The sequence below is a fragment of the Geotrypetes seraphini genome, chromosome 7, assembly GCF_902459505.1.
Source record: "Geotrypetes seraphini chromosome 7, aGeoSer1.1, whole genome shotgun sequence".
Taxonomy (NCBI): domain Eukaryota; kingdom Metazoa; phylum Chordata; class Amphibia; order Gymnophiona; family Dermophiidae; genus Geotrypetes; species Geotrypetes seraphini.
In genome coordinates, this window is record NC_047090.1 from 87,788,585 (window position 1) to 87,815,974 (window position 27,390).

Below are 27,390 nucleotides of genomic sequence, written 5' to 3' on the forward strand. Positions count from 1 at the left end.
AAGAACACAGTGCCGGCCTGATCCCTGATGGCAGCAGTGAGAAGGGAAGGGAAGCAGATTCGGCACCACTACTCTAGACGAGCCGCGAGCCGCACTCTAGGGAGAACAGTGGACCGCCCACCCCCCCCCCTTGGTACGCCACTGGAGCAGCAGCATGTCTGGCGGCTCGTTTGTTCAAAGCCGCGGGTGGCGGCTCCTTGCGAGATCCGTGCCTGCGTCTGAAGCCTCTCTGATGTTGTGGCATCAGAGAGGCTTCCGATGCAGGAGTGGATAGCGCAAGGAGCCGCCAACCCACGGCTTTGAACGAACGAGCCGGCTGCAGCTCCAAAAGAAAGAGAATGATGCCTCCAGACCGCGGGCCGCAAATAAAACCTGGAGAGCCACATGCGGCCCGTGGGCCGCGTGTTGAGACCGCTAGTCTAGAGGAAGACTACTAAAATGGTGCGTGGTCTTCATCATAAGGCGTATAGGGACAGACTTAAAGATCTCAATATGTACTGTATACTTTAGAGGAAAGACTCAGTCAATAACAGGCACTTAATCTAATATAATAAAACCCTAAGCCGCGCATGCGCACTCCCACCTGCGTGCTCCCGTTTTCCGTGCGCTGTAGGGCACCGCAGATAGGAGTGCGCATGCGCACGAATCTCTCTCTCTTTCTCTCTTCCTCCGAGGCGGATGTCGGCGGCTGCAGGCTGCGGCGGGCGAGCACAGAGCCACCAGCAGCGGGTGGTGGTCAGCCCGAGAAACCCCTGACCTACAGGCTGGGCCGAAGTTTCTGTTTTAACTTAAAAGACACTGCAGCGGCTCCTCTCACGAGCCGCTCCTGCGTCGGAGAAGGCGGCGATCGTGAGAAGAGCCACCGGAAAGTTACACTGGTCAGGGCTTGGGCTGTTCGGTCCGTGCAGGCTCCTCTTGCAGTAAATGGGGGAGAGGGAATACTGCGGCTGCTGCACAGGGAAATAGGGAAGGAGATAGGAAGAAAGACACAGGGGCAGGGAGAGAGACAGAAAGAAAGACAGCGGGAGGAAGAGAGACAGAAAGAAAAAGACAGGGGTAGGGAAAGAAACAGAAAGAAAGACAGACATATATTCTACCACCAGCAGGAGGAAGGGAGATGGAAAGAAAAGAAGAAAGACACAGGGACAGGGAGAGACACAGAAACCGTGTCGAGCTCCATTCTCATGGAGATGATGCGGTATATAAACTTAAGGTTTAGATTAGATTAGAAAGACAGACAAAGGGGGCCAGGGAGAGAGACAGACAGAAAGAAAGAAAGACAGCGGGACAGAGAGAGAGACAGAAATAAATACAGACAGACATATATTCTAGCACCCGTTAATGTAACGGGCTAAAATACTAGTAGTATTATAACATTCAATCTCACTAGTAATAATAGTAATTCAGATAGATTCAACCTTCCAAATCCACCTCCTTATGAGTGTTAACACTCATAGGGAGAGGGATTTGGAAGGTTGAAACCATCTGAATTACTATTACTTTAGAGGAAAGGCAGGAAAGGGGGGAGATATGATAGAGATGTTTAAATACCTACGTGGTGTAAATTCGCTTGAGTCGAGTCTCTTTCAATTGAAAGGTAGCTCTGGAATGAGAGGGTATAGGATGAAATTAAGAGGCAATAGGCTCTGGAGTAATCAAAGGAAATACTTTTTTACAGAAAGGATGGTAGATGCGTGGAATAGTCTCCCAGAAGAAGTGATGGAGACAGAGACTGTGTCTGAATTCAAGAAGGCATGGGATAGGTACATGGGATCTCTCAGAGAGAGAAGAGATAATGATTACTGCGGAGGGCAGACTAAATGGGCCATTTGGGCTTTATCTGCCATGTTTCTATAACAAAGGACAGGATAACATTTTTTACTTTTACTGAAGTAGTAATTTCACCACTTTTGCTAAGTTACATCTGATGTTTGTAGCTAAAAGTAAAAAAATAAAAGCAAAAGTGAGATGAAAATGGCTCCTCAATAAACCATTTGAATCAGCAAAACCGTGAACACAATGTTGCTTTTCAAACCTTGTCAGGCAAACAGCGGATCATCTCATCTTAAAATTTTGCTGTTCAGCGAATATAGCCTATAAGAACAGTGGAGTTGCCTGTGGTTGTTGAACTGGTTACTGGTCTCTAGTCAAACAGAAGTGAGTTGGGTCACTTTGAAGCTAAGCTGCTTGCAGTTTTTAGTGAATTGACATCTGTACCACAATAGACTGCTAGTCATTCCAAGAAAATTTTACATTGGGGTGACTGTCCACTGGATTGATGGTCTTTGGAAAAGACGTCTGCTTGTCTAGCCTTAAGACTGAAGGGTTCCCATACATTTGACATTCTTTAATCAGTACTTGAAGATATTCAGAGTTTCCCATCAGACAAAAAATTGTTAGAACAATTATTCCAACTTTATGAAAGCCTTCCTTGTAATTCAACAGCATGATAATGAGGACTTTAATAGATGGCTCAGAGCCTGGTGTCATCAAGAAGGCTTCAGGTACATAGGAGGATGGGGAAATACATAAGGACAAGAAGCTATATTGCACTGATAGGCTACATATTACTACAGCAGGAAAAAGAAACCTTGCAGAGAAATTTAGACAATATTTTTCTAGGCATTTAAACTAGAAGGTGGGGGTGGTGTATGTACGAAGGACAATTATAGAGACCACCCCCGGCAAAAGAAAAGATGTGATAGTAGTAAAGGCTGCAACATAAGCAATATCAGCAACTCATTTCTTAGTATTGCAACGGAAAGTGAAACGACACAAAAATCCATACGAAAAAGGAGATTATCGCTGAAAAATAGCTGGAAAGCGATGACCACAAATGCTCGCAGTCTAAGCAACAAAGTTCATGATCTGCAAGCCCTGATATTAGAGACAGATCTAGATATTGTTGCTATCACAGAGACATGGTTCAGTGAATCACATGGATGGGATGCAAACATACCGGGATATAATCTTTTTAGGAAGGACAGAGATGGTCATAAAGGTGGAGGAGTAGCTCTCTATGTAAATATCAATATCCAAGCGACCGAAATGCAAGGGACCTGGGGAGAGGAAGAAGCGATATGGATTGCTCTGAAAAGAGAAGATGGAACTTCTATCTACGTGGGTGTAGTCTACAGACCTCTGACTCAATCGCAGCAAATTGATAAGGATCTGATTGTGGATATCCAAAAGTTTGGAAGGAAAGAGGAGGTTCTGCTGTTGGGAGATTTCAACCTGCCGGATGCGGACTGGAATGTTCCGTCTGCGGAATCGGAAAGAAGTAGGGAGATTGTGGATGCCTTTCAAGAGGCTCTGCTCAGACAAATGGTGACGGAACCCACAAGGGAAAAAGCGATATTGGATCTAGTCCTCACAAATGGAGAGAGTATCTCTAATGTTCGAGTGGGTGCTCACCTGGGTAGTAGCGATCATCAAACGGTTTGGTTTGATATAACGGCTAAAGTGGAGAGCGGCCGCACGATACTTAAAGTCCTAGATTTCAAACGTACGGACTTTAATGCAATGGGAAAGTACCTGAAGAAAGAGCTGTTAGGATGGGAGGACATAAGAGAAGTGGAAAGACAGTGGTCTAAGCTGAAAGGAGCGATAAAAATGGCTACGGACCTTTATGTGAAGAAAATCAATAAAAACAAGAGAAAAAGGAAACCAATATGGTTCTCCAACCTAGTGGCTGAGAAAATAAAGGCGAAAGAGTTGGCGTTCATGAAATATAAAAAAACCCAAGAAGAGGAGAGCAGAAAGGACTACAGGGTGAAACTGAAAGAAGCCAAGAGAGAGATACGTTTGGCGAAGGCACAGGTGGAAGAACAAATGGCTAAAAATGTAAAACAGGGAGATAAAAATTTTTTCAGATATATTAGTGAAAGGAGGAAGATAAAAAATGGAATTGCTAGGCTGAAAGATGCTGGGAACAAATATGTGGAGAGTGATGAGGAGAAAGCAAATGTGCTAAACAAATACTTCTGTTTTGTGTTCACAGAAGAAAATCCTGGAGAAGGACCGAGATTGTCTGGCAAAGTTACACGAGAAAATGGAGTAGATTCTGCGCCGTTCACGGAGGAGGGTGTTTATGAGCAACTTGAAAAACTGAAGGTGGACAAAGCGATGGGACCAGACGGGATCCATCCCAGGATACTAAGGGAGCACAGAGAGGTTCTGGCGAGTCCTATTAAAGACTTGTTCAACAAATCTCTGGAGACGGGAGTGATTCCTGGGGATTGGAGGAGAGCGGATGTGGTCCCTATTCATAAAAGTGGTCACAGGGATGAAGCAGGAAACTACAGGCCGGTGAGCCTCACTTCAGTTGTTGGAAAAATAATGGAAGTGTTGCTGAAAGAAAGGATAGTGTATTTCCTTGAATCTAATGGGTTACAGGATCCGAGAGGCAACATGGCTTTACAAAAGGTAAATCGTGCCAAACGAACCTGATTGAATTTTTTGATTGGGTGACCAGAGAGCTGGATCGAGGACATATACTAGATGTAATTTACTTGGATTTCAGCAAAGCCTTTGATACAGTTCCTCATAAGAGGCTGTTGAACAAACTTGAAGGGCTGAAGTTAGGACCCAAAGTGGTGAACTGGGTCAGAAACTGGCTGTCGGACAGACGCCAGAGGGTGGTGGTTAATGGAAGTCGCTCGAAGGAAGGAAAGGTGACTAGTGGAGTCCCTCAGGGTTCGGTGCTGGGGCCAATCCTGTTCAATATGTATGTAAGTGACATTGCTGAAGGGTTAGAAGGAAAAGTGTGCCTTTTTGCAGATGATACCAAGATTTGTAACAGAGTGGATCTGCAAAAGTTAGAGGAATGGTCTAATGCCTGGCAACTAAAATTCAATGCAAAGAAATGCAGAGTAATGCATTTGGGGATTAATAATAGGAAGGAACCGTATATGCTGGGAGGAGAGAAGCTGATATGCACGGACGGGGAGAGGGACCTTGGGGTGATAGTGTCCGAAGATCTAAAGGCGAAAAAACAGTGTGACAAGGCAGTGGCTGCTGCCAGAAGGATTCTGGGCTGTATAAAGAGAGGCGTAGTCAGTAGAAGGAAGAAGGTGTTGATGCCCCTGTACAGGTCATTGGTGAGACCCCACTTGGAGTATTGTGTTCAGTTTTGGAGACCGTATCTGGCGAAAGATGTAAGAAGACTTGAGGCGGTCCAGAGGAGGGCGACGAAAATGATAGGAGGCTTGCGCCAGAAGACGTATGAGGAGAGACTGGAAGCCCTGAATATGTATACCCTAGAGGAAAGGAGAGACAGGGGAGATATGATTCAGACGTTCAAATACTTAAAGGGTATTAACGTAGAACAAAATCTTTTCCAGAGAAAGGAAAATGGTAAAACCAGAGGACATAATTTGAGGTTGAGGGGTGGTAGATTCAGGGGCAATGTTAGGAAATTCTACTTTACGGAGAGGGTGGTGGATGCCTGGAATGCGCTCCCGAGAGAGGTGGTGGAGAGTAAAACTGTGACTGAGTTCAAAGAAGCGTGGGATGAACACAGAAGATTTAGAATCAGAAAATAATATTAAAGATTGAACTAGGCCAGTTACTGGGCAGACTTGTACGGTCTGTGTCTGTGCAAGGCCGTTTGGAGGAGGATGGGCAGGGGAGGACTTCAATGGCTGGGAGGGTGTAGATGGGCTGGAGTAAGTCTTAACAGAGATTTTGGCAGTTGGAACCCAAGCACAGAACCGGATAAAGCTTTGGATTCTCGCCCAGAAATAGCTAAGAAGAAAAAAAAAAAAAAAAAAAAATTATAATTTAAATTGAATCAGGTTGGGCAGGCTGGATGGACCATTCGGGTCTTTATCTGCCGTCATCTACTATGTTACTATATGTTACTATGTTACTATGTAAGTGATGAATTAGACAGATGCAGATGATAATAACAATAATGCTGATGAAGTATTCTTTACTATACGGAAGTTAAGTGTTTCAGAGATTCCCTTGTTCAAAGCCTTCAGCCCCAGTCAGAAGACATAAGTAATATTGCATCCTGGCCTGATTTGAAGGAACTTTTTAGAATGAACACTCCACTTTCTACCAATGCAGTTGTTGAATACCTTTTTAGCTGTGTCGGATTAATGACTCAAGCACACACTCATGAGTGAGTGTTATTTTCAAATATTTAGTTTTACTGAAAGCAAAGTGGATTGAATTATAGAACAATAAAACTATTAGGATAAAAAAATTACAGTAGTTTTATTCACAGTAGTTGCGGTACTTTTACTTTTTACTCAAAGTATTAGGTAATAACTTCTTTCCATTGCAAATGCAAGCAGTGTCTCTTTTCCGGCTCACCACACAATTATTTCCCACGTACTCACCTTTATAGGTCCCCCAGGGACCCCTGAAGAAGACTTTTTGTCGAAACACGGACCGTGTTGGGTCCTGTATCCCTAGCGGACTAGACCCTTTAAGGCTCTTATGTGGATGATTTATTTTTATGTGGATGGAATTATTTTATGTGGATGATTTCAGTGTACCTTTGAAACTTTGACACTTTCAAATAAAGTCCATTTAGGAACATCGTCACTCTACAGAGTTTTTTGGTTTTCTCTGGATTTTCTTCTTTGTGGATATTTCGGGGTCAATTCCTTTTGGTTTTTTGTAATAACGTCTACTTCAGTAATTTTTTTTGATGTGTTAACTGTATTTTTACTTTTACTTAAGTATTAAAATATACATTGTTTTTACTTAAATACTTTGACCTAGTACCTTAAACAACACTGAGTAGAAATAAGATGATAAAATAAAGATTAGCTACCTTTTATTTATCTGACTTAGTACATTTCTTGGCCTTTTTGGGAGCAACATTCCCTTCATCTGGACTAGAGAATGACATGAGGACAAATTATTCCCCTGTTTCCACAGGAATGCAATTTCCCCATCTCATCCCTGCAAGTTTTGTCACTGTCCTTGTCCCTGCCCCATTCCTGTAAGCTCTGCCTTAACCACAAAAGCTTTGCACCCTTATGATTATAAAGTGTTTGAGGCTTGTGAAGATGAGGACAGAGCTTGCAGGAATGGAGCAGGGACAGGAAAAGAACTCGCCGGTTCAGGATGGGAAAATGAGTTCCCAAGGGGACAGGGAAAAATTTGTCCCTGTTTCATTCTCTAATCTGGTTCAAATAAAATAGAAGCTAAAGGCCTGATTCTGTATAGGACGCCTAATCTCAGCAGCTACCTAAGCGATTTTTGAGAATCGAACATGGGCATCCTATATAGGATCACGTCTGTCCTGACGGACAAATGCCCAACCCCATATAACCACCTCGATTCTCTAACCGGCATCCATGTCACAGGTGCCAGTTAAAGAGTCGCATTGCTGCTGAGCTAATTGCGGCAAGGGAATCTCCCTGCTGTGACCAGTTTAGTGGCTGCAGCAGTGAACCCTTCCCACTCGCAAAGTTGGCTGGAAGGAAGGATGCCCACGCCCTCCTGCCAGAAGCCCCACCTCCCAACCCTAACGACACAGTCCAAGGCAGGAGGGATGCCCCCCAACTGTCCACAGCAGGAGGAGTGCCCAATTCCTCGTGTCGCAATAGCGAATCCTCCCAACATACTCCAAGGCAGGAGATATGCCCACTCCCTCCTGCCGCCAACCCTGAGGCATCCCCTAGCAGGAGGGATGCCCACTCCCTTCTGCCACTGGTCCCATTATCCCCCAAACCCCACCAAACACTCCCCAACTCCTCCCCTCCTGACACTTTCCAACTCCACCCTGCCTAGGGTTGCCAGGACCCATGGCCATGCCTCCAGGACCGCCCAGTTCCGTCTCTGTCATGTCCTGTTAAACCTCCAGCCCCGCCCCCAGACGGCATCCACGTGTTGCATCTGTGCATGCGCGGATGCCCCTTCCCAACCTGATTTTGTTGAGAAGCTTTTCAAAACCCAGACAAAGTACTGGATTTTGAAAAGCCATCCGGACCTCCGGTCATGTCATCAAAAGGAGGACATGTCCAGGGAAATCTGGACATCTGGTAACCCTAACCTTGACACCCCCAAGATCCCCCTGACACTCCCCAACTCCACTCCCAAGATCCCCTGCCACCCCATGAACGCCCCCCCCCCACACCTTTATCTGATGGCCGGCAAGAGGGATTCTCACCCCCCCTCCTGCCGGCAGGCCTGCCATTGCAAGATGATAGGCCTTCCCCTTCTCGGTGCATTCTGGGATGCACCCTGGGGGGGCTAAGGCCGTGATTTGCTCAGATGCCTAAGGGCCCTCCCATAGGAGGGGCCTTAGGCACATGGGTCAATTGAGGTCTTAGGCCTCCTTCCCAGTGCATCCTGGGATGCACTGAGAGTGGCCTAAGACTCCAATTGGCCAGATACCTAAAGCCACAGTTGGCTGGTTAGACAGCAGTAGGACACCTACTACTATCTACAATTGGAATGCTGTTTATAGAATTTGGCCCTAAATACATTGTTATCTTCACATTTATTCCCGCACAGTCCTACTTAGAATCTTAAATAATGGAGAACAAGTAGAAGTGCAAACACACAGGCAAACTGAGAAATTTTTAGGTTCGTATATGATATATTGATATGTCTATTTTAGGATACGTAAAAAAAGGGAAGAAAAGTTAAAAGAACAAGAACTCAAGATGAAAGATAAGCAGGAAAGAATCAAGGAAGATGACCAAAGTGGCATGAAAGAAAGGACTGCAGGGTATGATTGTGTTTACTTTGTATTTGACCTTGAAATGAATATTTTCTCCTGAGTTTTGTGCATATGAGACATTACAGTTATACCCTGGAATATTTTACAAAGGTAAAATGACTGATTCTTATGAAAAGTTGTATAGCAAAAGCCTTCCTTTTTGCAATTAGCTTACAGTTTTTCAGTAGTAGCTCAATGTGAGTTACATTCCAGTACACTCAGTATTTTCTCCATCTCTGTAGGGCTTACAATCTAAGTCTGTAACTGAGGCAATTATGAGTTTTGTAAGTGACATTTTTTTTCCACTAAGAAACAGCATAGTCTTCATCAAATGTTTTTCTCTGATAAAATCTGATAAGAAAGAGTTTTCTGAATGGGTAGAAAACAAATGTCAGAATTAGTTTTGACTGAATGTGTTCTGGCATTTCTTTCCTAAAGTATAATTTCATAATAGAGTGAGACTGCTAGCAATATACAGTAATTGCTTCCCTACTGTTAACATTCACATAGATTAGCCTATTGATTTTCGCAGCTCCAAAAGTGAGCTGCAGCTCCATCTCTGCTAAGATTTTCAACAGGTTCTTGGTCATATTTTAAATCAATCAAGAATATACCTAATCTGAGGATTCCTTTAGCATTGAGCATGTATCTTCTACCCCCCCCAATGATTTTTGTGGTTGCTTCCATTTTGATTCACCTCATGCCTCCTTGGATCTGAACAATTAGATTCTGGGGATGCAGTTACTGGGGATGTGTCACAAGCATCGGGGTTCTGTCATCTCCTACATCAGGTACTTTGAAATTTGAGTAGGACACGAGGCTAATAATGGAAGTTGCTGGTGAACTGTCTCAGGGTTTCCTGAGTGAAACTGCTTAATTCTTCCTGATAATTTAGTTGAAACAGTAAGGAGAATTTTTGGGGGAATTGGTAATTTTCAATAAAGCTTGGTAGAGTACACATTCCCTTTGAACCACTGTATTTTTAGAACTAGCGCTTCTACAGTATGTTGAATCATATGCCTCAATTTTGGCCTACCTGGCATCTGTGCTGCTACACTGAAGTTTAATGAAATTAGATAAATAACTTGTACTGAATGAAGAATACAGAATTTTAGTGCTAGAATTTTATTTTTTTGAGAAGATGAAAATGTAGTGTTATGAACAGACCTGCATATGGACATAAGGCAAGCTTACAATTAATTGTTGGTATTAACACATAATAGATAATATTTTTTCTGCTTGATTAATATGAAAAAAAATCCACTTTCTAGTGTGACAGACACTCCATTCCTAAATATATAGGTAATCATTCCCTTCTCATGAGAATTCTTGTAGGGAACTTCATTAGAATGCTTTTGATCCGCTTCCCATCCTTGTGGGCTGTCCTTCAATTCCTCAGTTGTTTCTCTGCAAACGAGATGATAGGAGTCTTTTCTGCTCGTGCTTTGTTTTTTTTTTCAATTATGTTCAGGTTTTTTTTTTTTTGGACTGTTTGCGAAACCTTGCCAAGGATCTCACTCTTGAGGCAGCTCTGGCTGCAAGAGTGCAGACTGAGGTCAAGTGTCTGCTTTCAAGGGACAGAATGCTTTGCAGTGCACCCACTTGGGACAGCCTATACTACTAGTTTGGACAGTTTCCTTGGGAGCAAGACTTGCCCCAAGCAGTGGACTTGCGTGCAGGTTGAGTGGCTCTGTGGTGGATTTTTAAGGATCGGGGCCGACTGCTTTCCTCCCCACCATTTGTGTGCATATGATCCTGTGGATTGAGGTCTGCAACTGGTTTGTTGGGCCTAAAAGAAAGAAGACACAAGCAGACCAAATTCCAGGCTTCTTGAGACAGGTTCTCCCTGTAAGCTGTTTGCAGCTTCTACACGTGCACATTCCACACACAGTATTGCACAATGAGTAACAGGCTGACAGCCTGGCAAACAAAATCAAGGAGGTCTCTTTAAAATTGATGGGTTTTTTTTTTTGGTTGTTTTTTTTGGGGGGGAGGGTTTTCTGGTGTTAAGAGTTAGGTTCCGCCACCTAAAATCCTAAGATCGCTCATTTTTATTCTCCAGTGTAGCTCCCCAGGGCTGTTTTTGGAGCTAAAATCGCTGACGTGGTGGCCATCTTGAATTTTCCCAATTTGAAAATAAAAAGCTTCTATCTGCCTCAAAACACCCCAATTTTGCTTAAAAAATAGGTGTTGTGGACTGCTTAGTCCAGGATACCTTGAATTCATGGCAAGTTTGAGTGGATGACTGTCTGAGTATTGTCTGTGTCCCAAATATCGCATGGGGGGTAGGGGGAGCTTCTGGCTTAGCCTCCTCTAGTCCCTTGGAGGGCTGTTAATGCCAAGAAGGTACGAGGGTCAGGAAAAGAGTCCAGCATTGTGTTGCAGAGCAGCACAAGTGCATTGCCAGCAAAGTGCAGCTGTGGTGCTGCCGCAAAACCCCAGAAAGGGGCTCATGAGTGTCCGCAGGGTCCATCTGGATATCCTGGACAAGGGTTTCCCCCTGAATTCATCAGTATGATATTTGAAGCTTACAGGATTAATAAGGGCTGCGTGAAACCCTTGGGGATTGCGGTCATGCTGGCACTAGGGGTCCATCTCCCCCCCCCCTTGAGTGTAATTTCCCAGCAACGGTGCCTTGCACAAGTCAAGAAGACTGAGGGTGCCATGCAGAAGTCTGGGGAAGACTGGGCTGAAGAGGGCTCTTTTTCAATAAATTTACTCTTTCAGTCTTGGTCCTCTGTAGCAGGAGATGCTGCTTTATCTCTTGGAGGGGCCAAATTTGGATCAGAGAACAACTGACTGCGTAGGCTGTTCAACCCTTCAATTCTTTTGCAGGTGATCATGGAATTCCCCCAGGAATTAAAGGCAGAGACTCTGCAGTCCTGTACTCTAAATAGTGCTCGCTTATAAGCAGCACAAAAGCACAGACCACATGTTTTCCCTCATTGATTCATTACAAATATGCTTACAGACCATTGGTAGGTTCCGGAGGGGCCCCTCGGGCCAAAGCCATGGCAAACCTCTTTCCAATGAATGATGAATTTAACCAGTTCTTTGTACCACTGAAAGTGGCTAAGGTTGCCAAGTGTACCTCCCTTCCCAGTGAAGGCCTCATGGTATTAAAGGATTTCCAGGACCGTAGGCTAGATTTTGTTCATAAGAAGGTCCAAGGCCATGGCCTCAGGTTTAAAAAACAGATGCAGTGGCATCTCTTGTCGCCCAGGTTTACCATTCCAAGTTGCGCCATGACCTGGAAGCAATTGCCAGGAAGGATCACCAGTTTTTAATGTCTGGAGTGGATTGCATAGCTGATGCTCTCTACATGATTTTTTCAGAGTTGTGAGTAAAATGTCTGCATATTCCATTTCTGCCTGCAGGATGCTATGGATCAGACATTGGGTAGGGCATTTCTTCTTCAAGATAACCTTGAGTAAATTATCATGTATGGGACATTTACTCTTTGGAAAAGGTCTGGATGATCTTATGATCAGTGTGTTGGATCACAAATCAAAGTCGTTACCAGATAGCAGACCTCAAGCCCCTAGGGCAGGGGTAGGGAACTCTGGTCTTCGAGAGCCATATTCCGGTCGGGTTTTCAGGATTTCCCCAATGAATATGCATTGAAAGCAGTGCATGCAAATAGTTCTCATGCATATTCATTGGGGAAATCCTGAAAACCCGACTGGAATACAGCTCTCGAGGACCGGAGTTCCCTACCCCTGCCCTAGAGGGTCAAGTCACGGTAATTCTCAGACCTCCAGACGATATAACCAGTTCTTGGAAGGGCTTTCTGGCCAGAGATTCTGGCTCTAGATAGGTGCCCCCAATCTTTCAGGATCCCGCTCTGCCACAACTCCGAACATAAGAAATGCCATCACCGAATTAGACCCTTGGTCCATCAAGTCCGGTGACCCGCACATGCGGAGGCCTAACTAGATGCTTCCTGATGAAGACCTAGGTGTTCCCAGATGAAATCTTGTTTACCTGTATCCCTCAATGTGATTTGCAAGGAGATGTGCATCCAACTTGCCCTTGAATCCCATAATGGAGGTCTCCATCACAACCTCCTCCGGGAGAGCGTTCCAAGCGTCCACCATGCGTTGTGTGAAACAGAACTTCCTAACATTTGTCCTGATCCTGTCTCCTTTCAACTTCAGTCCATGACCTCTTGTCCGAGTCACATTTGACAACGTGAATAATGATGCTTCTTGTTGGATGCCAAGCCATCAGCTGAGCTTCCACACCTCAGCGGGAAGTTATTGGCCTATTGGGGAGCATGAGCGGAGATCACCACACATTGCTGGGTGCTGGATATTATACGGGAGGGGTTCAAGTTCGAGTTCTTTCATCCCCTCTTGGACCTTTTTCTAGATTCTTCAGCTGGGAGGCCAGAAAAGGCAACCAGAGTTCAAGCAACAGTACAAAGGTTGCTGGATCTGGAAGCCATGGAACCCGTACCAGAGGAAGACTCGGGCTCCGGCAGATATTCAGTATACTTCATAATACCCAAGAGAGGCTCAGAAGACTGGGGGCTGATTCTAGACCTTAAAGCAGTGAATGCAGCCCTCAAGATACCAAGTTTCTAAATGGAAATAGTGAGGTTGGTGATTGTATCAGTGTTGCTGGGGAATTTCTTGCCTCCTTGAATTTTTCAGAGGACTATCTGCACATTCCCATTTTTCCAAAGCACAGGCAGATTTTGGCAATTCCATATGCTGGAGCAACATTTCCAGTTTGTGGGTTAGCACTTTGGACTGGCCATGGTGCCATGGACCTTCACCAAGATAATTGTGGTTGTTGCAGGAAAGTCTGGAAAAAGGCCTAGCTGTTGGCTCCCTGAAAGTTCAAATTGCGGGACTCTTCTGTTTTGGGCCTAGGATTAATAAGAGCACCATAGCTGCACATCCAGATGTGACCAGATTTTTGAAGGGTGCTTTTTGCCTCCGTTCTCCAGTGTGATAGCTAGCAAGAGCGCCTACGTACCTGTGGAGCAAACTTCTCTGATGGATCTCACTATCAAGACAGTGTGTTTGGTGGTGATTACCTCCGCCCGATGAGTATTGGAATTTCAGACTTTGTCATGCAGAGTGCCATTCCTCAGAATTTCGGATTCAGATGTGGTCTTATGCACAGTTCCATATTTCTTTCCGAAAGTGGTTACCAATTTCCATGTCAACCAAGAAGTATGCCTACCTGCCTTCACTCCTTTGGATCGAGAAAAAATGAACAGGTGTTGAAATTGTTAGATGTGAGACTCTTTACTGAGGAATCAAGAGGTTATGAATGAATTTCAATTAACTGATCATTTGTTTGTATTGGTCAACCAGCCTCGAAATTGACCATTCCAAGATAGATCCGTTTGGCCTTTTCTTCAGCCTATATTAGAAATGGAAAATGTCAGCCTCTATGCGTGACTGATTTGATATGTCCCATGTTCAGGAATGGCGTGTCTGTCACACTAAAAGGAAAGATTAGGTTTTTACCTCCGTAAGCTTTATAGTTAACAGACACGCCATTCCTGAAGTCCGCTCTGTCAGATGTTCATTTGCCTGTTTTTAGTGCCTCAGAGGTGCTGGGGAATCCAGACACCTTGTTTATTTCCTTTGTCCAGCCTTGACAAAGGTAGAGAACACAATTGCCGCATTGAAGAAGCTAGGCAGAATCTATAAAATCTCCCACACACTTAGTGTAGGTTGCACTCAAGTTGGTGACTTGTTTTGCTTTTCACTTGTTACGTATTGCAAATGGTTAAGTTTTGTTTGTCGGTTATCTGTTTAATAATATGATCTGAACAGATATGTTTCTCAGGGAGTGTCCCCTTAACCTCTCTGTATTCTGTTTCCTTTCTAGGGCTGACATCTGCTTTAGTACGAACTGAGGAATTAAAAGACGGCCCAAAAAGATGGGAGGCGGAGCAAAAAAATACTAATGAAGCTCCCTACATGAATTCTCATGAGAAGGGATTGACTACCCATATGTTCAGGAATGGAGTGTGTGTTTACTAGAAAGAAGATTAACGAGGTAAGAACCTAATCTTTCATTAAAGGATAAAAATATATTCATTAGCAAAGACATAGGATTCTGTATAGTATCTGTTACTTCCCATTAGCTGCGAATCTGCAGTAGGGTATCACTCCAAAACTCTGAACTCCTCCCCTTCTGCAGTGGAGAACAGCTCCCTCTTCAGTTTTCCCTTTTGCAAGCAAACTCGGAAGGTGTGTTTTGATCTGCTCTGCTTCTTTTTGTTATTTTTGGATTTTTTTGCTGTCAGTCTTCGAATTGTCTGCAAATTGGTGCTTGAATGTCCCCTTCTCGAGCTTACTCTGCCAGGGAAAGGACACAATCCCATGTGGTGACCTGCTTTTCACTGGTTAATCTCTTGGTGTACCTTTGGAACCTGCCTCCTTTGGGTCACTTCAGGAGCTTAGGGTCCATTCCCCTGGGAGCTGCTTGCCTGCTGATTTATTGGAGACTTGAGCGCAGGCTGTGGGGCCTCTGTGTAACAACCTTCTGGGAATTAGGGAGCTGGCTGCAAAGTTTCTCCCATGCATGGGCTATTCGGAGATGGGAATCCGTAGTCATGGTCTGCCCAACCGGCAGTCAGAAGACCTCCATTGGCGGACTTGTGCTGACTATCTCTGAGGCAGAAATCTTTTCACTAGAGATAGACAGACACCAGAAGCCACAATGAGTTCTCCCATTATTTCCTATCGAGAAATTGTGTGTGGGGGGGGGGGGTCTGAAAAACACAGTTTTGAGGGTTTCTGAGGTTATCATTAGGTTCCCCCACCTCTTAAATACCTTTTTCTCCTTTTTTTTATTCCCATTATGCTCCAGTGGGCTGTTCTTGGTGTGAATTTTCTGGTGGCAGTGTTGGATTTTTAACGATTTGGGGTGTTCTTCAAAGTCCTTTTTTTTTGTCTTAAAACCCCTCATTTTGTCTAGGCAGCATCTGTAATGAAAGCCCCAGGTCAATCTAGCCCCAATTCATACAGATTTACTGACTGAGAAGTGACTGGGTTTCACATGGTGCGGGAAGAAGGAGTCAGCCTCTAATCAGTCCTATTGTGCCTTGGAACCCCGGAAAGCCCATTCTATGGAGAAGAGAATCCCACTCAGAGACCACAAGCAACGAGGAGGTGACACACCAGCGCATGGTGGTGGAGACTACGCTAATTCCCCATTCTGAGTCCTTGGGACCTCCAGTGCTAGGCTTTTCCAATTTTGTCAGCCTTTTATAGAAAGCCTAGTTAACGGGCCCAGGAACAGCTGTGCTGCCTACGAGCGCATCAGCTCAGCTTCAAGGGGATCCTTCTCCCAAGCAGGTATCTCCGCCTCATACCATGCTGGCTCCTAATGTCTTCGGAGCAGAACTGGGATGATTGGAAGTCTCTTTCCATGCCCTGTTATCACATGGGTCCTTTGCTTCTATGGATGATTTGAGATCTTCTCAGGGTCTGGAAGCAGGATTGGCTGGGAATCACGGTGATAATCCATCAGTGCAACACCTTATCAGCTTCCGTTTCACATGTTTTTTCTGACACACTCTCTGCATTGAAGCTCAATGCCCAACAGCCCTGCACCTCTCAGTGCTCTGTTATGAGCAGCACCAATGCTGCTCATAACCATTTTTCATGCTCATCCAGACATCACCTCCTTAATCACTGACCAATTGGAATCAACTGAATAGTCTCTTAAGGTGGCCAAAGCTATATCTAGGCTGTATCCTATGGCTCTGGATTTATGCAGCCAAAAGTGGATTCCACGGTAGTGCAACTGACTAAGCACACCTCCCTTACTAGTGAGGTTGGAGTGATGCTGAAGGACACACAGGACCATAAGGTGGATGTGGTCCTTAAAAGACAGTTTAAAGTGTTGTCTTTAGATATTGAAGCTGCAGCAGCTGCCTCCTTTGTTGCATGGGCCTGTCATACAAGTCTTGTCCCTCAGAACTGGGGGACGCCTGTCCCCACATAATTAAGGAAGGACTGGATTATGTGGCAAATGCTCTTTATGACATCATCAGAGTCCTGAATAAGGTTTCGGTTTACTCAATTTCTGCCCACCAGATGATCTGAATCACAGTGGGTGGGTGACTCGGTCGCCAAGACCACACTCAGCAGATTGCGCTTCAAGGGGCAGATATTTTTTGGCAAAGGGCAAGATGGCCTCGTAGCCATTGTGGCGGATCGCCTTCCCAAATCCCCGGACAGCAGGGGACGTCATTCTGCCGTTGGGAAGGCAGAGGTTGAGGGATGGTAGATTTAAGAGCAATGCTAGGAAATTCTACTTTACGGAGAGGGTGGTGGATGCCTGGAATGTGCTCCCGAGAGAGGTGTTGGAGAGGAAAACGATGATGGAGTTCAAAGAAGCGTGGAATGAACACAGAAGATCTAGAATCAGAAAATAATAGTAAATGTTGAACTAAGGCCAGTACTGGGAAGACTTGCACGGTATGTGTCTGTATATGGCCTTTTGATTCAGGATGGGCTGGGGAGGGCTTCGATGGCTGGGAGGGTGTAGATGGGCTGGAGTGAGACTTCGGCAGTTGGAACCCAAGCACAGTACCGGGTAGAGCTTTGTATTCTTGCCCAGAAATAGCTAAGAAGAAAAAATTTAAATTGAATCAGGTTGGGCAGACTAGATGGACCATTTGGGTCTTTATCTGCCATCATCTACTATTCATCAGATTACTCAGGCAGTTTATAAAGCCCTACAACTGCAGATTGAGAAATTGTCCAGGCAGTTAACTCACCTTGAAATAGTTCAGTGCACTGGAGAACTAGAACATCGGATATCCTCTGTTGAGGACTTGACACGTGCTGCGGAAGAGCAGCTTGAGTATGTAGACACCTTGGTGTGTGAACATACCACTAAACTAGAGGACCTTGAAAACTGTTCTACATGGGATAACTTGAGGTTTGTTGCCAGAGGTTGTGGTAAGAGCGGATAGTGTAGCTGGTTTTAAGAAATGTTTGGACAATTTCTTGGAGGAAAAGTCCATAGTCTGTTATTGAGAAAGACATGGGGAAGCCAAAGCTTGCCTTGGATCGGTAGCATGAAATGTTACTACTCCTTGAGTTTTGGCTAGGCACTAGGGACCTGGATTGGCCACCATGAAAGTGGGCTAATGAGCTTGATGGACCATTGGTCTGACCAGATAAGGCTATTCTTATGGTCTGCCCAACCACATTCTGGAACATAAGTTGGGCAACCTGTTGCAGGAATAGGTGACTAAAGCACTCCCCCTTCCCAAAGATATGGGGTTGGTATGCTTCAAAAGGGCCCATCACATTGGGCAGTCAGTAGGAGATCTTCTCAGGTGTAGTGCATGCCGCTCTACATTGCTCCCTGTAATCCAGTGTCGCTGGGATCATAGTTCTCTTCGTTCCTCCCATAGGTGTCATTGGGGATATTCAGATTTTTCCTCCTAGAGACATTCATTACCACGGATCTGATTCCAGGCGTCCTCAGGTTCCTGTGCAGTGGCTGTGTCACACGCAGAAAAAAAAAAAGTGCCAATGTCACCTGGAGTGGGTGTGGTTTCCTCACTCGCAGCCTGTCTTCTATTGTTTTGTCAGAGTGGATTTGACTTTCATTAGACACTTTTTATTCCAACTTTGCCTACCTCTGACTTGCTTTCTGGACTCTGGCAAGTCACCGGCAACAGAGTCAAGGGACTGCAATATTCTACATTGCCGCTTAGTTTTCAGGATGCTTGAACCTGTCCCAGTACCATAAATAAGGGCTTATGTGGATGTTCCTTACACTTCCTTGTGCCAGAAACTCTGAGATTTGGAGACATATTCTGGTTCTACAGTCGGTCACCCACTTCTTGCGAATTCCCCTTTTCTGAGTGGTCAACAGAGTACATTGTGCTATCTGCTGTCTCCAAGGGAGTTTCTATTGTCCTTGGATCTCCCAGAGGTTTACCTCCATATTTCAATCTTCCCAGAGCATCACAGGTTTCTGCATTTCCATGTTCCACAGCAGCATTTCCAGTTTGCAGCTCTGCCCCTTGGCCTCGTAACAGCTCCCACTCTTTCGTCCCAGTGATTGGAGTTGAGGTGGCTTTCTGTCAACAGGAGGTCCACCTTCACCCTTCCTGTGACAGCGGGTGCTCCAAGCTCCATGTCGTTGGGTGTGCGAAGACATGGGGGAGTTTGGTAGTTTCTCTGCTGCAGGCTTGAGCAAGTTCAGGGAGAGAAGGTGTGTCCTCCCGGTCTGGATTTTATAAGGCTTCTCTCTAGACAGTCGTGCATTTCTTTTCAGAACAAGTAGACAAAACCTTCAACAGCTTAGAATTCTCTTGGATTGTCTGGATCTCTTGACTAGGGTTTATCTGCAGGTTCTGAGGCTTGGGCAGCCTCCTTGGAGGTGATTCCCTGGGCCAGAGCTCCCATGCACCCTTGATGGGATTCCCTCTTCTCTTGATGATCTCCACTGAGTTTTTACACCTTTAACGGCCGCTGTCCTGGACAGAACTCGATAGCAGCAATTTGAGCTGGTGGTTTCAAGGTGGCTCTTGGCCAGGGCTGGCTTCTTCGGATTTCCGAGTGGATTTTGGGTTGCGGGCTCATTGTGGGGCCCGCTCTATTCAGGGGTTGTGTACTCCTGGTCCGCAACGTTGGTGGACCGTTCGTCTAGAGGTTCGGAAATTCGGCTGGCACTACTCGCTCTCCAGCCCATTCAGAAAGACCGGCGGTGCAAGGTTTCTTCATTGCAGTGGCGTATGTACATCATGATGGAACTCTAGTGCTCTTTCTCTTGGGCAGGATAGATCTGTGGCATTCCACTGGGAGGAAGCGCTTCTTCTGCCTTTCTTGATGGCCCATGGAGCCGGAGTCGCTAATATTCTGGCAGTCTTCCTCGGCCGTCATTCCTGGACTCAGAAGCCTGGTTCCTCTGGAGTCATTCTGTCTGGTCTTACATGAGCCGGGATTTGCCTCACAGGGTCTTGTTGGCTTCGGCAGAGATCTCGAAGACTGGGCACCTTTTCATTCGACGAACAGCATGAAAGCTAGAGTCGGATGTATTGGTTTGGCCCTGGCTGGCTCACAAGTTCCTGTATGATGTACTGTCCCCCCCCCACACCTCCTACCCATGGTCTGTGATAGGTCTAGTCATCCTCTAGACAGTGACACATTCCGGCCTGGTTTCTCTAGTGGCTCTAGTTTGGCCTTACCGCCCGTGGTCTGTGACTCTCGTACGTCTTTAGCGGGATGAAAGGCTCTGGTTCCCTTTTTATTAATATCTTTCTCAGTCTGGGACCGGTGCCCCTGGAGATCCCATGGCTTTTACGGCATTTCTCTTGCGCGCTCAGCCTTGATGTTGAGCGGTTATTTGGAGATAGTTATCTCAACTCTTTTGCGCTCGATGTACCCTCTTCTTTGGCTTCTTTTGCCAAAGCCTGGTAGGCTTTTTTCATAGGTGGAACCTGAACAGGCTTTGTGTGTTTTTGGGCGTTTAGAGGAGCTTGTTTGATTACTGCTCTTTCAGATCTGACCAGGAGTATGAGGGGGACACCTCATCCACGTCCTCCCTTGTATCTTCTTTTCCCTTTATGGACTCTTCACATTGTTTTACAAGGCCTTGATGAGGCTTCCTTTGAACCACTATAGGATGTATTTCTTTTGGATCTGACGTTCCCGACTGTTTTTCTGGTCACCATTGACTTAGCATGGTGTATTTTGGAGTTTCTGCTCTTTCGTGTAGAGAGCCTTTTTCCATATGATAGACGTTGGTGTTTTCCTCCGTACTGTACATTACTTCTTGTCAACACTGGTCTCGGCTTTCTGAGTCAATCAGGATGGTAGATTGCCTGCATTTCATAAGACAGCTTTGGAACGCAAAGTTTGGATCTTCCACAAATTAGATGTCCAGAGGATCTTGATTTGGAAAGCATAACTGAGTTCTGGGCTGTCTGCTCGCTTTTTTGTTCTCACTGTGGCGCCTTGACGTGGTTGGCCAGCATCCAAGTCTTCAATCACTTGATAGATTCGATGGGCTATTTCCACGACTTATGTCACCCGTGGTGTGCAGCTTCCAATTTTGCTTACAGCATTCTTGATGGGAAAGGTTGCGTCATTGTGGGTATCTCGCGCGATTCATCCTGATGAAATTTTCAGGGCAGCTCTTGGTCCTCTCTTAATACTTTTACCCGGTTTTACCGAATGGTGCAACGGCGAATTCTGCTGCCATTTTTCAGGACTTTGATTTTGTGGGCAGGCTCTTCCGTCCCTCCCTAGCTTCCGTGGCTTTTGTACATCACCTACCATATGGAATCCGGAAAGGACATAACAGAATGGAAGATGTATAAACTTAACCTTTGATAATCTTCTTTCTGTTACTCAATTGTTTGGAGTAGCCTACTCCTTTCTGCCTCGGTTACTCTCATTCCAAGTTTGAAGATTTTCCAGACAGTTGCTAAATCCTGTGGGGACTTTCTGTGAGTATACACATTACCGAAGGCTTTTCTTAAGGTGCTCGTTGTACACAGCAGGTTAGTACTGCATTGTTCCTCAATATTTTTTCTGAGTTGTCTTTGTGTCTGTTTATTATTTGTTAATAGTTTGCAGAGCAAACTAGTTCGTGAGTTACTTGTGTTGATGGGGATTTCCCCTGTATCCCCTTTGTCCTGGATTTACAGATATGTGCTTGGCTTTGGGACTGAACTGTTTCTACCACTAGGGGAATGCAGAATGTGTTCTGAAAAAATGTGAATTCTGCAACATCCAGATTGTGGGTTGGGATTGAACATGTAGTGTATGAAATCCTTCAGGGACTAACAGATTATCGAAGGTATAAACCTAATCTTCCAATCATTGTTCAAACTGTTGATTTACTTTGTTTCAAAACCACATAAAACATTCTCATAAGTATTGCAACTAAGCCCTTCCATAGGTGGCAGCAGTCCAGCGCTGGGCAGATTTGTACAGCATGTGATATATTTTACTAGGCTGTGGTTTCTTCTCAGGGATGAGGAACAAGATCTGAATACAAGCAATGAGAGCAGAGAAACAGAACAGAAAGAACATGATCAAGATGCTGTGTCTGAAGATGAGGAGGAAATTTTGTCTATCCAACGTGGAAGGAGAGGTAAAATCACAGAACAGCACACCACCATCACCACCCCACCCCCCACCACCCTTTTATGAAGCTGTGCTGCTAAGCATTGTGAGCTAAATACCGAGCTGCCTATTCTGTTCCTATGGGCAGCTCGGCATTTAGCTCGTGTGGCTTGATAAAAGGGAGAGAGAGTGAGGAAGGAGAGGCCCTTCTAGAAAATTATGTTTGATTTATGTATGCTGCCTTGCCTAGGGTACTATAGGGTAAATAAAGCATTTATTTTCACATCTTCACATCTGTAGTACTCTTATCCCAGGACAAACAGGCAGTATATTCTCACATGTGGGTGATGTCATCCACGGAGCCCGGTAGGAACAGCTTTAAAAGTGCATTGCCACTATAAGAACTTGAGTAAGTTCGCGAACTGCCTGCACTGTGCATACACGAGTGCCTTCCTGCCCGACGCAGGTTCATGGTACCTTAGTTCTTAGTTTTTCCACGGAGCTAAGAAGTCATGTCTCTGAACGTTGTTCAATTTTTGCCATTTTCCTTCCCTTTCACGCATTTTTTCTTCTAATTTTTTTCTTTAGTTAAGAGTCATAAAACAAAATGTCTGTCCCCTCTGCATTTTTTATAATTCATACCCTCCTTTTTCTTTTCAAAACTGTTTAATGGTTTTATAAAAAATCAAAAATTGATACAAAAGTGCAATAATTTTACATATATAGTAAATACAACTAGAAAAGCACTAAGGTACTAGTCCTGAAAGAAGGAAAACAACCTCCCCTCCCAAAACCCTCCCCCATCCCCACCCTGGATGTTTATGAAGAACCACAAAGATAAAGAAATCTGGTAGGAGGTCCAGAAAGAAAACACCAAAATCTGAAAAATGCAAGGTGACATGGAACTTAAAGGAGCTTAACATAAGTATCCAAGAGACCCCAAATAGCATTAAACCTTTGAGAGTGACCAGATTGCTTTGCCATTGTTTGTTCATAACGATAGTACATACAGTGTTTCCCACCAGAAGGAGAAGTTTAAATGATCACATTGTTTCCAATTCTGTGCGATCTGCAAAGCAACACCAGTCATGATAAGGAGTCTGCTTTGATGATCCTTAAGAAGAGATGTACTAAACGGTACAGTTGCATAAGATTGGAGTCCCAAGAATGAGCAATATTTTACTCCAAATGGATCGCCAGAAAGATAGAATCAGAGGACAATGAAACAGAAGATGATCCAGCGTACCATACTGCTTCAATGTGGCAGTGCCAGCAACGAATGGAACGAGTAATATCCAACTTTTGCAATTTCACTGGGGTCCAATAAACTCTGTATAACAAAAAGTAGAAAGTTTGTCTCAAGGAGGCTGAAGCTGTACAGTGGACTCTGCGACTCCAACATTCATATTAGCCACTTTAATCCCACTAACCAGCTTGGTCCAGCTATCACATATACTCTTCATCCAACCCTCCTGCAAACAATCTCTCTCTCCCCTCCCCCCCCCCTTTTTTATATTAGTCAGAATAAACCATCTTTAGCTTGAGATTCCAATTTTTTTTCCCAGATTGCAATGCAAGACTGTCTGTGTGTTGCATGTTCTTGTAAGTATAGATTTCAAATTTAGGTAATTCCCACATTCGTGCCATACACTGTGACAGATAAGCAATGATCCAGGATCACCTTTTTAACAAGCAAGATCGCATTGTAAATAAAGCATCGCTGAAGAGCAGAAATTCGCTGTGCCTTTAATGTATTTTGCATACACGAGAGTACCTTTCCATAGTCCCATTCCGGCATACTGTTTGTGACACTTGCCAAAGTGGCAAACGTGTTTCGTACTATACAGTTAATTTAGAACATTCTAGGAATAAGTGCACATATGTACCAGTTACATACTTACATGTTATACTTACAACAGTATCTCATAACCCCATCTGTGCCCCCTTAATCCTTGTAAAATAGTACCTATGCAAGAGCTTAAATTGTGTTTTCTGGAGCTCTGCTGATTTTACAAATTCATAGAACACTGTAAAGAGCTTTGTAAATTGCTGATCAGTGAAAGACAGTATAGATCTCACTGCCAGCCTTCTTTAAGGTTTGCCATTCCTAGAATATCTAATGAATACTTTAGGGAGTCTGTTCCAGTAAGGCAGCCATTTAGAGAAGTGGGCGTCCTAGAGAATACCATGTTTAATTTTCCCTTTATCCCTGCATCTGTATGCTGCCTGTTCATTTGCTCCCAGTAATGCCAGAACTGCAAGTAGGGGAACAGCTGGTTGTTAGAGAAACATAGAAACCTGATGGCAGATAAAGGCCAAATGGCCCATCCATTCTGCCCATCCACAGCAACCACTATCTCTTCCTCTCTCCAAGAGATCCCACTTGCCTATCCCAGGCTTTCTTAAAATCAGACACAGTTTGTCTCCACCACCTCTACCAGGAGACTGTTCCATGCATCTACCACCCTTAGATTACATCCTATGCCCTCTCATTCCAGAGCTTCCTTTCAAATGAAAAAGACTCATCTTGTGCACATTTACATCACATAGGTATTTAAACCTCTCTTTCATATCTCCCCTCTCCCGCTTTCCTCCAACGTATACAGATTGAGATCTTTAAGTCTGTTCCAATATGCCTTATGACAAAGACCACTCACCATTTTAGTAGCCTTCCTCTGTACCGACTCCATCCTTTTTATATCTTTTTAAAGGTGTGGTCTCCAGAATTGTACACAATATTCTAAATGAGGTGTCACCAGGGTCTTATACAGGGGCATAAATACCTCCTTTTTCCTACTGGCCATACCTCTATCTAGCTTTCACCGTCATCTTTTCAACCTGTTCAGCCACCTTAAGATATCACATACAATCACACCCAAGTCCCGCTCTTCTGTCATGCACATAAATTCTTCACCCCCTAAACTGTACCATTCCCTCGGGTTTTTGCAGCCCAAATGCATGACTTTGCATTTCTTAGCATTAAATTTTAGCTGCCAGATTTCAGATCATTATTCAAGCTTCGCCAGGCCTACTCTATTGCAGATTTTGGTATCATCTGCAAAGAGAGAAATCTTACCCAAAAGCCCTGCAGTAATATTGTTTACAAAATGTTAAAAGAACAGGCCCCAGAACAGAACCTTGAGGCACACCAATGATATCCCTTTCCTCAGAACAATCTCCATTGATCACTAACCTTTGTCGCCTTGCACTCAACCAGTTCTTGACCCAGCCTGTCACTTTGGGACCCATCCCGAGGGCACTCAGTTTATTTATTGTTGTCAAAGGCTTTGCTAAAATCTAAATACGCCATATCTTGCGTACTCCCTTTATCTAATTCTCTGGCCACCCAGTCAAAGAAATTGATGAGATTTCTCTGACAAGACCTACCTCTAGTGAATTCATGTTGCCTTTGGTCCTGTAATCCACAGGATTCCAGAAACTTGACCATTCTCTGTTTTAAAAGCGTTTCCATTAATTTGCTTACCACAGAAGTCAGACTTCCCAGCCTGTAATTCACTACTTATTCCTTACTTCCACTTTTGTGGAGAGGGACCACATTTTCCCTTCTCCAGTCCTCCAGTACCACTCTCGCCTCTAGAGACTCATTGAAAAGGTCAGTAAGCGGAGCCACCAGAACTTCCCTCCTTCAGCACCCTTGGATGTACACCATCCGGGTCCATCGCTTTGTCTGCTTTTATTTTAACTAGTTCCTCACAATCACTATCTGAAATTTGTTCAGGGTCTACCAGTCCTCCATCCCTATTCATATTTGTCTTCAGCGATACCGCTCCCAGTGCTTCTGCCGTGAACACAGAACAGAAATATATGTTAAGCAATTCAGCCTTTTCTTATCAGCTTCTACATATTTCTCCCCTTCACCTTTGAGTCTCACAATGCCACTTTTGCTCTTCTTCCTATCACTAATATATCTTCTAATATATCACTAATATATCTTCTGTGTACCGATGATGTCATCAGTACACAGAAGGCCCCAGCAAGAAGGCCGCGAAGCAGCCTGTGAGGGCTGCTGGTCCGATGCTCCTCTGCCGGAAGGTATTTATAGTAGTGGTCGGCAGGGATCGGTAGGGAGGGAAGGATGGAGGGTCAGTAGTGGTTCAGCTGTGCGGCGGGGGCAGCGGCAGCAGTTGCTCAAGGGTTCTGCATGAGGGATGGGAGGGAAGAATGGAAGCTGGGCAAGGGTTCTGCTGCACAGGGGGATGGGAGGGATAGAAAGATATGGCAAAGGGAAGGCACAAGGGGATGGGTGAGAGGGGAGGAAAGATGTTGCACATGTGGGGGAAAGGAAAGAGAAAGAATTGGGGTAAAGGAAGGGAGAGATGATCATGTACATGAAAAAATAATCCCTACCGAAAATAAGACCTAGTGCCTTTTTTGGGCCCCAAATGAATATAAGGTACTGTCTTATTTTCAGGGAAACACGGTATTAACCTTGTAATTTCCCTGAGAATACCCAGGCCAATTCTTGTTGTAAACCGCCTAGAACTGAAAGGTATTGGCGGGATAGAAGACACTAATGTAATATAATGTAAATGGATATTTAAATGCATCTAAGTTATAACAGGAAAAAAGCCTCAGAACCCTGTCAGGGAGTAACTTCTCTCAACTTGAAAGAGCAGTAACTTCATTGGCTTTAAAAAACAAAACAAACAAGAAAAAAAACAACCAACACCTCCATATTATGTTGACATAATGTTCAAACAGTTCAATATTGTAAACGTGCACTTTAAGTTGTAACATTTCTAAAAATTGTAAACCACTTGGAACTTCACGGTCCTGCAGTATATAAACTGTTATTGTTATTATTATTATTGACAAGCTTTTCACCTTGCGGCTACTTCAGGAGGTAGGCAGGACTGGATTTCAAAACCAGCACTCATTCGTGCTCATAAGGCATGAAAACGAATGAGTGCCAGTTTTGAAGTCCAGCAAAAGACCCAACAGTCATTTTGAATGCTTAATAGAGAGTGTAGCCAGCATTCACCTCTTCCTCCCAACTTCTTCCAATTGTAGGTCAACTTCACCACTGCCATCATTGTTGGACCCCCATGTCAACAAATCCTTGGGTCCTCCAAATTATTCCACATGGATATGCTCTTCGTTTCCATTGGAAACCTCCAAGCAATCCTCCTTCAACAAGAACTCTTGACCCTTCTGCAGCTCAGAGTCATCAAAACTTTACTCCAGTACAGAGAAACCAGGGGTTCTACTTCAGATACTTCCTCATACCAAAGAAAACATGAGATCTGCATCCAATTCTAGATCTCTGTACTCTCAACAAGTACTTAGTGAAGGAGAAATTCCAAATGGTCTCTTTGGAAACTCTAGTTTCCCTCTTAGAGAAAAACTACTGGCTTTGCTTTCTAGATCTACACACATATTCCAGTTCTTCCAGTCCACAGAAGATATCTTCATTTTCTAATAGGAACACATCACTTCCAATAAAGGGTGCTTCCAATCAGTCTAGCATCAGTACCCAAGGTGTTCATGAAATGTTTAGCTGTAGTAGTTGCAACACTCCATTCCTAAGGCTTCCAGGTGTTCTTTTATCTCAACGACTGGTAAGTCAAGGCGTCATTACCTCAAGCTGCTATTTCATCCATCAAATTTAACTAT

The 27,390-nt window shown here is 44.4% G+C and overlaps 1 protein-coding gene across 3 annotated transcripts in view; it reads left to right on the forward strand.

Annotated features, from left to right (window-relative positions):
* BAZ1A (bromodomain adjacent to zinc finger domain 1A) overlaps window positions 1–27,390 on the forward strand; it is a 510,052-nt gene that overhangs the window by 250,475 nt on the left and 232,187 nt on the right. For all 3 annotated transcript variants that reach the window (XM_033951344.1, XM_033951343.1, XM_033951345.1), the window contains exons 16-17: window positions 8,585–8,695; window positions 21,663–21,784. In XM_033951344.1, coding sequence (XP_033807235.1) covers window positions 8,585–8,695; window positions 21,663–21,784 — 233 coding nt within the window. The remainder of the gene's footprint in view (window positions 1–8,584; window positions 8,696–21,662; window positions 21,785–27,390) is intronic.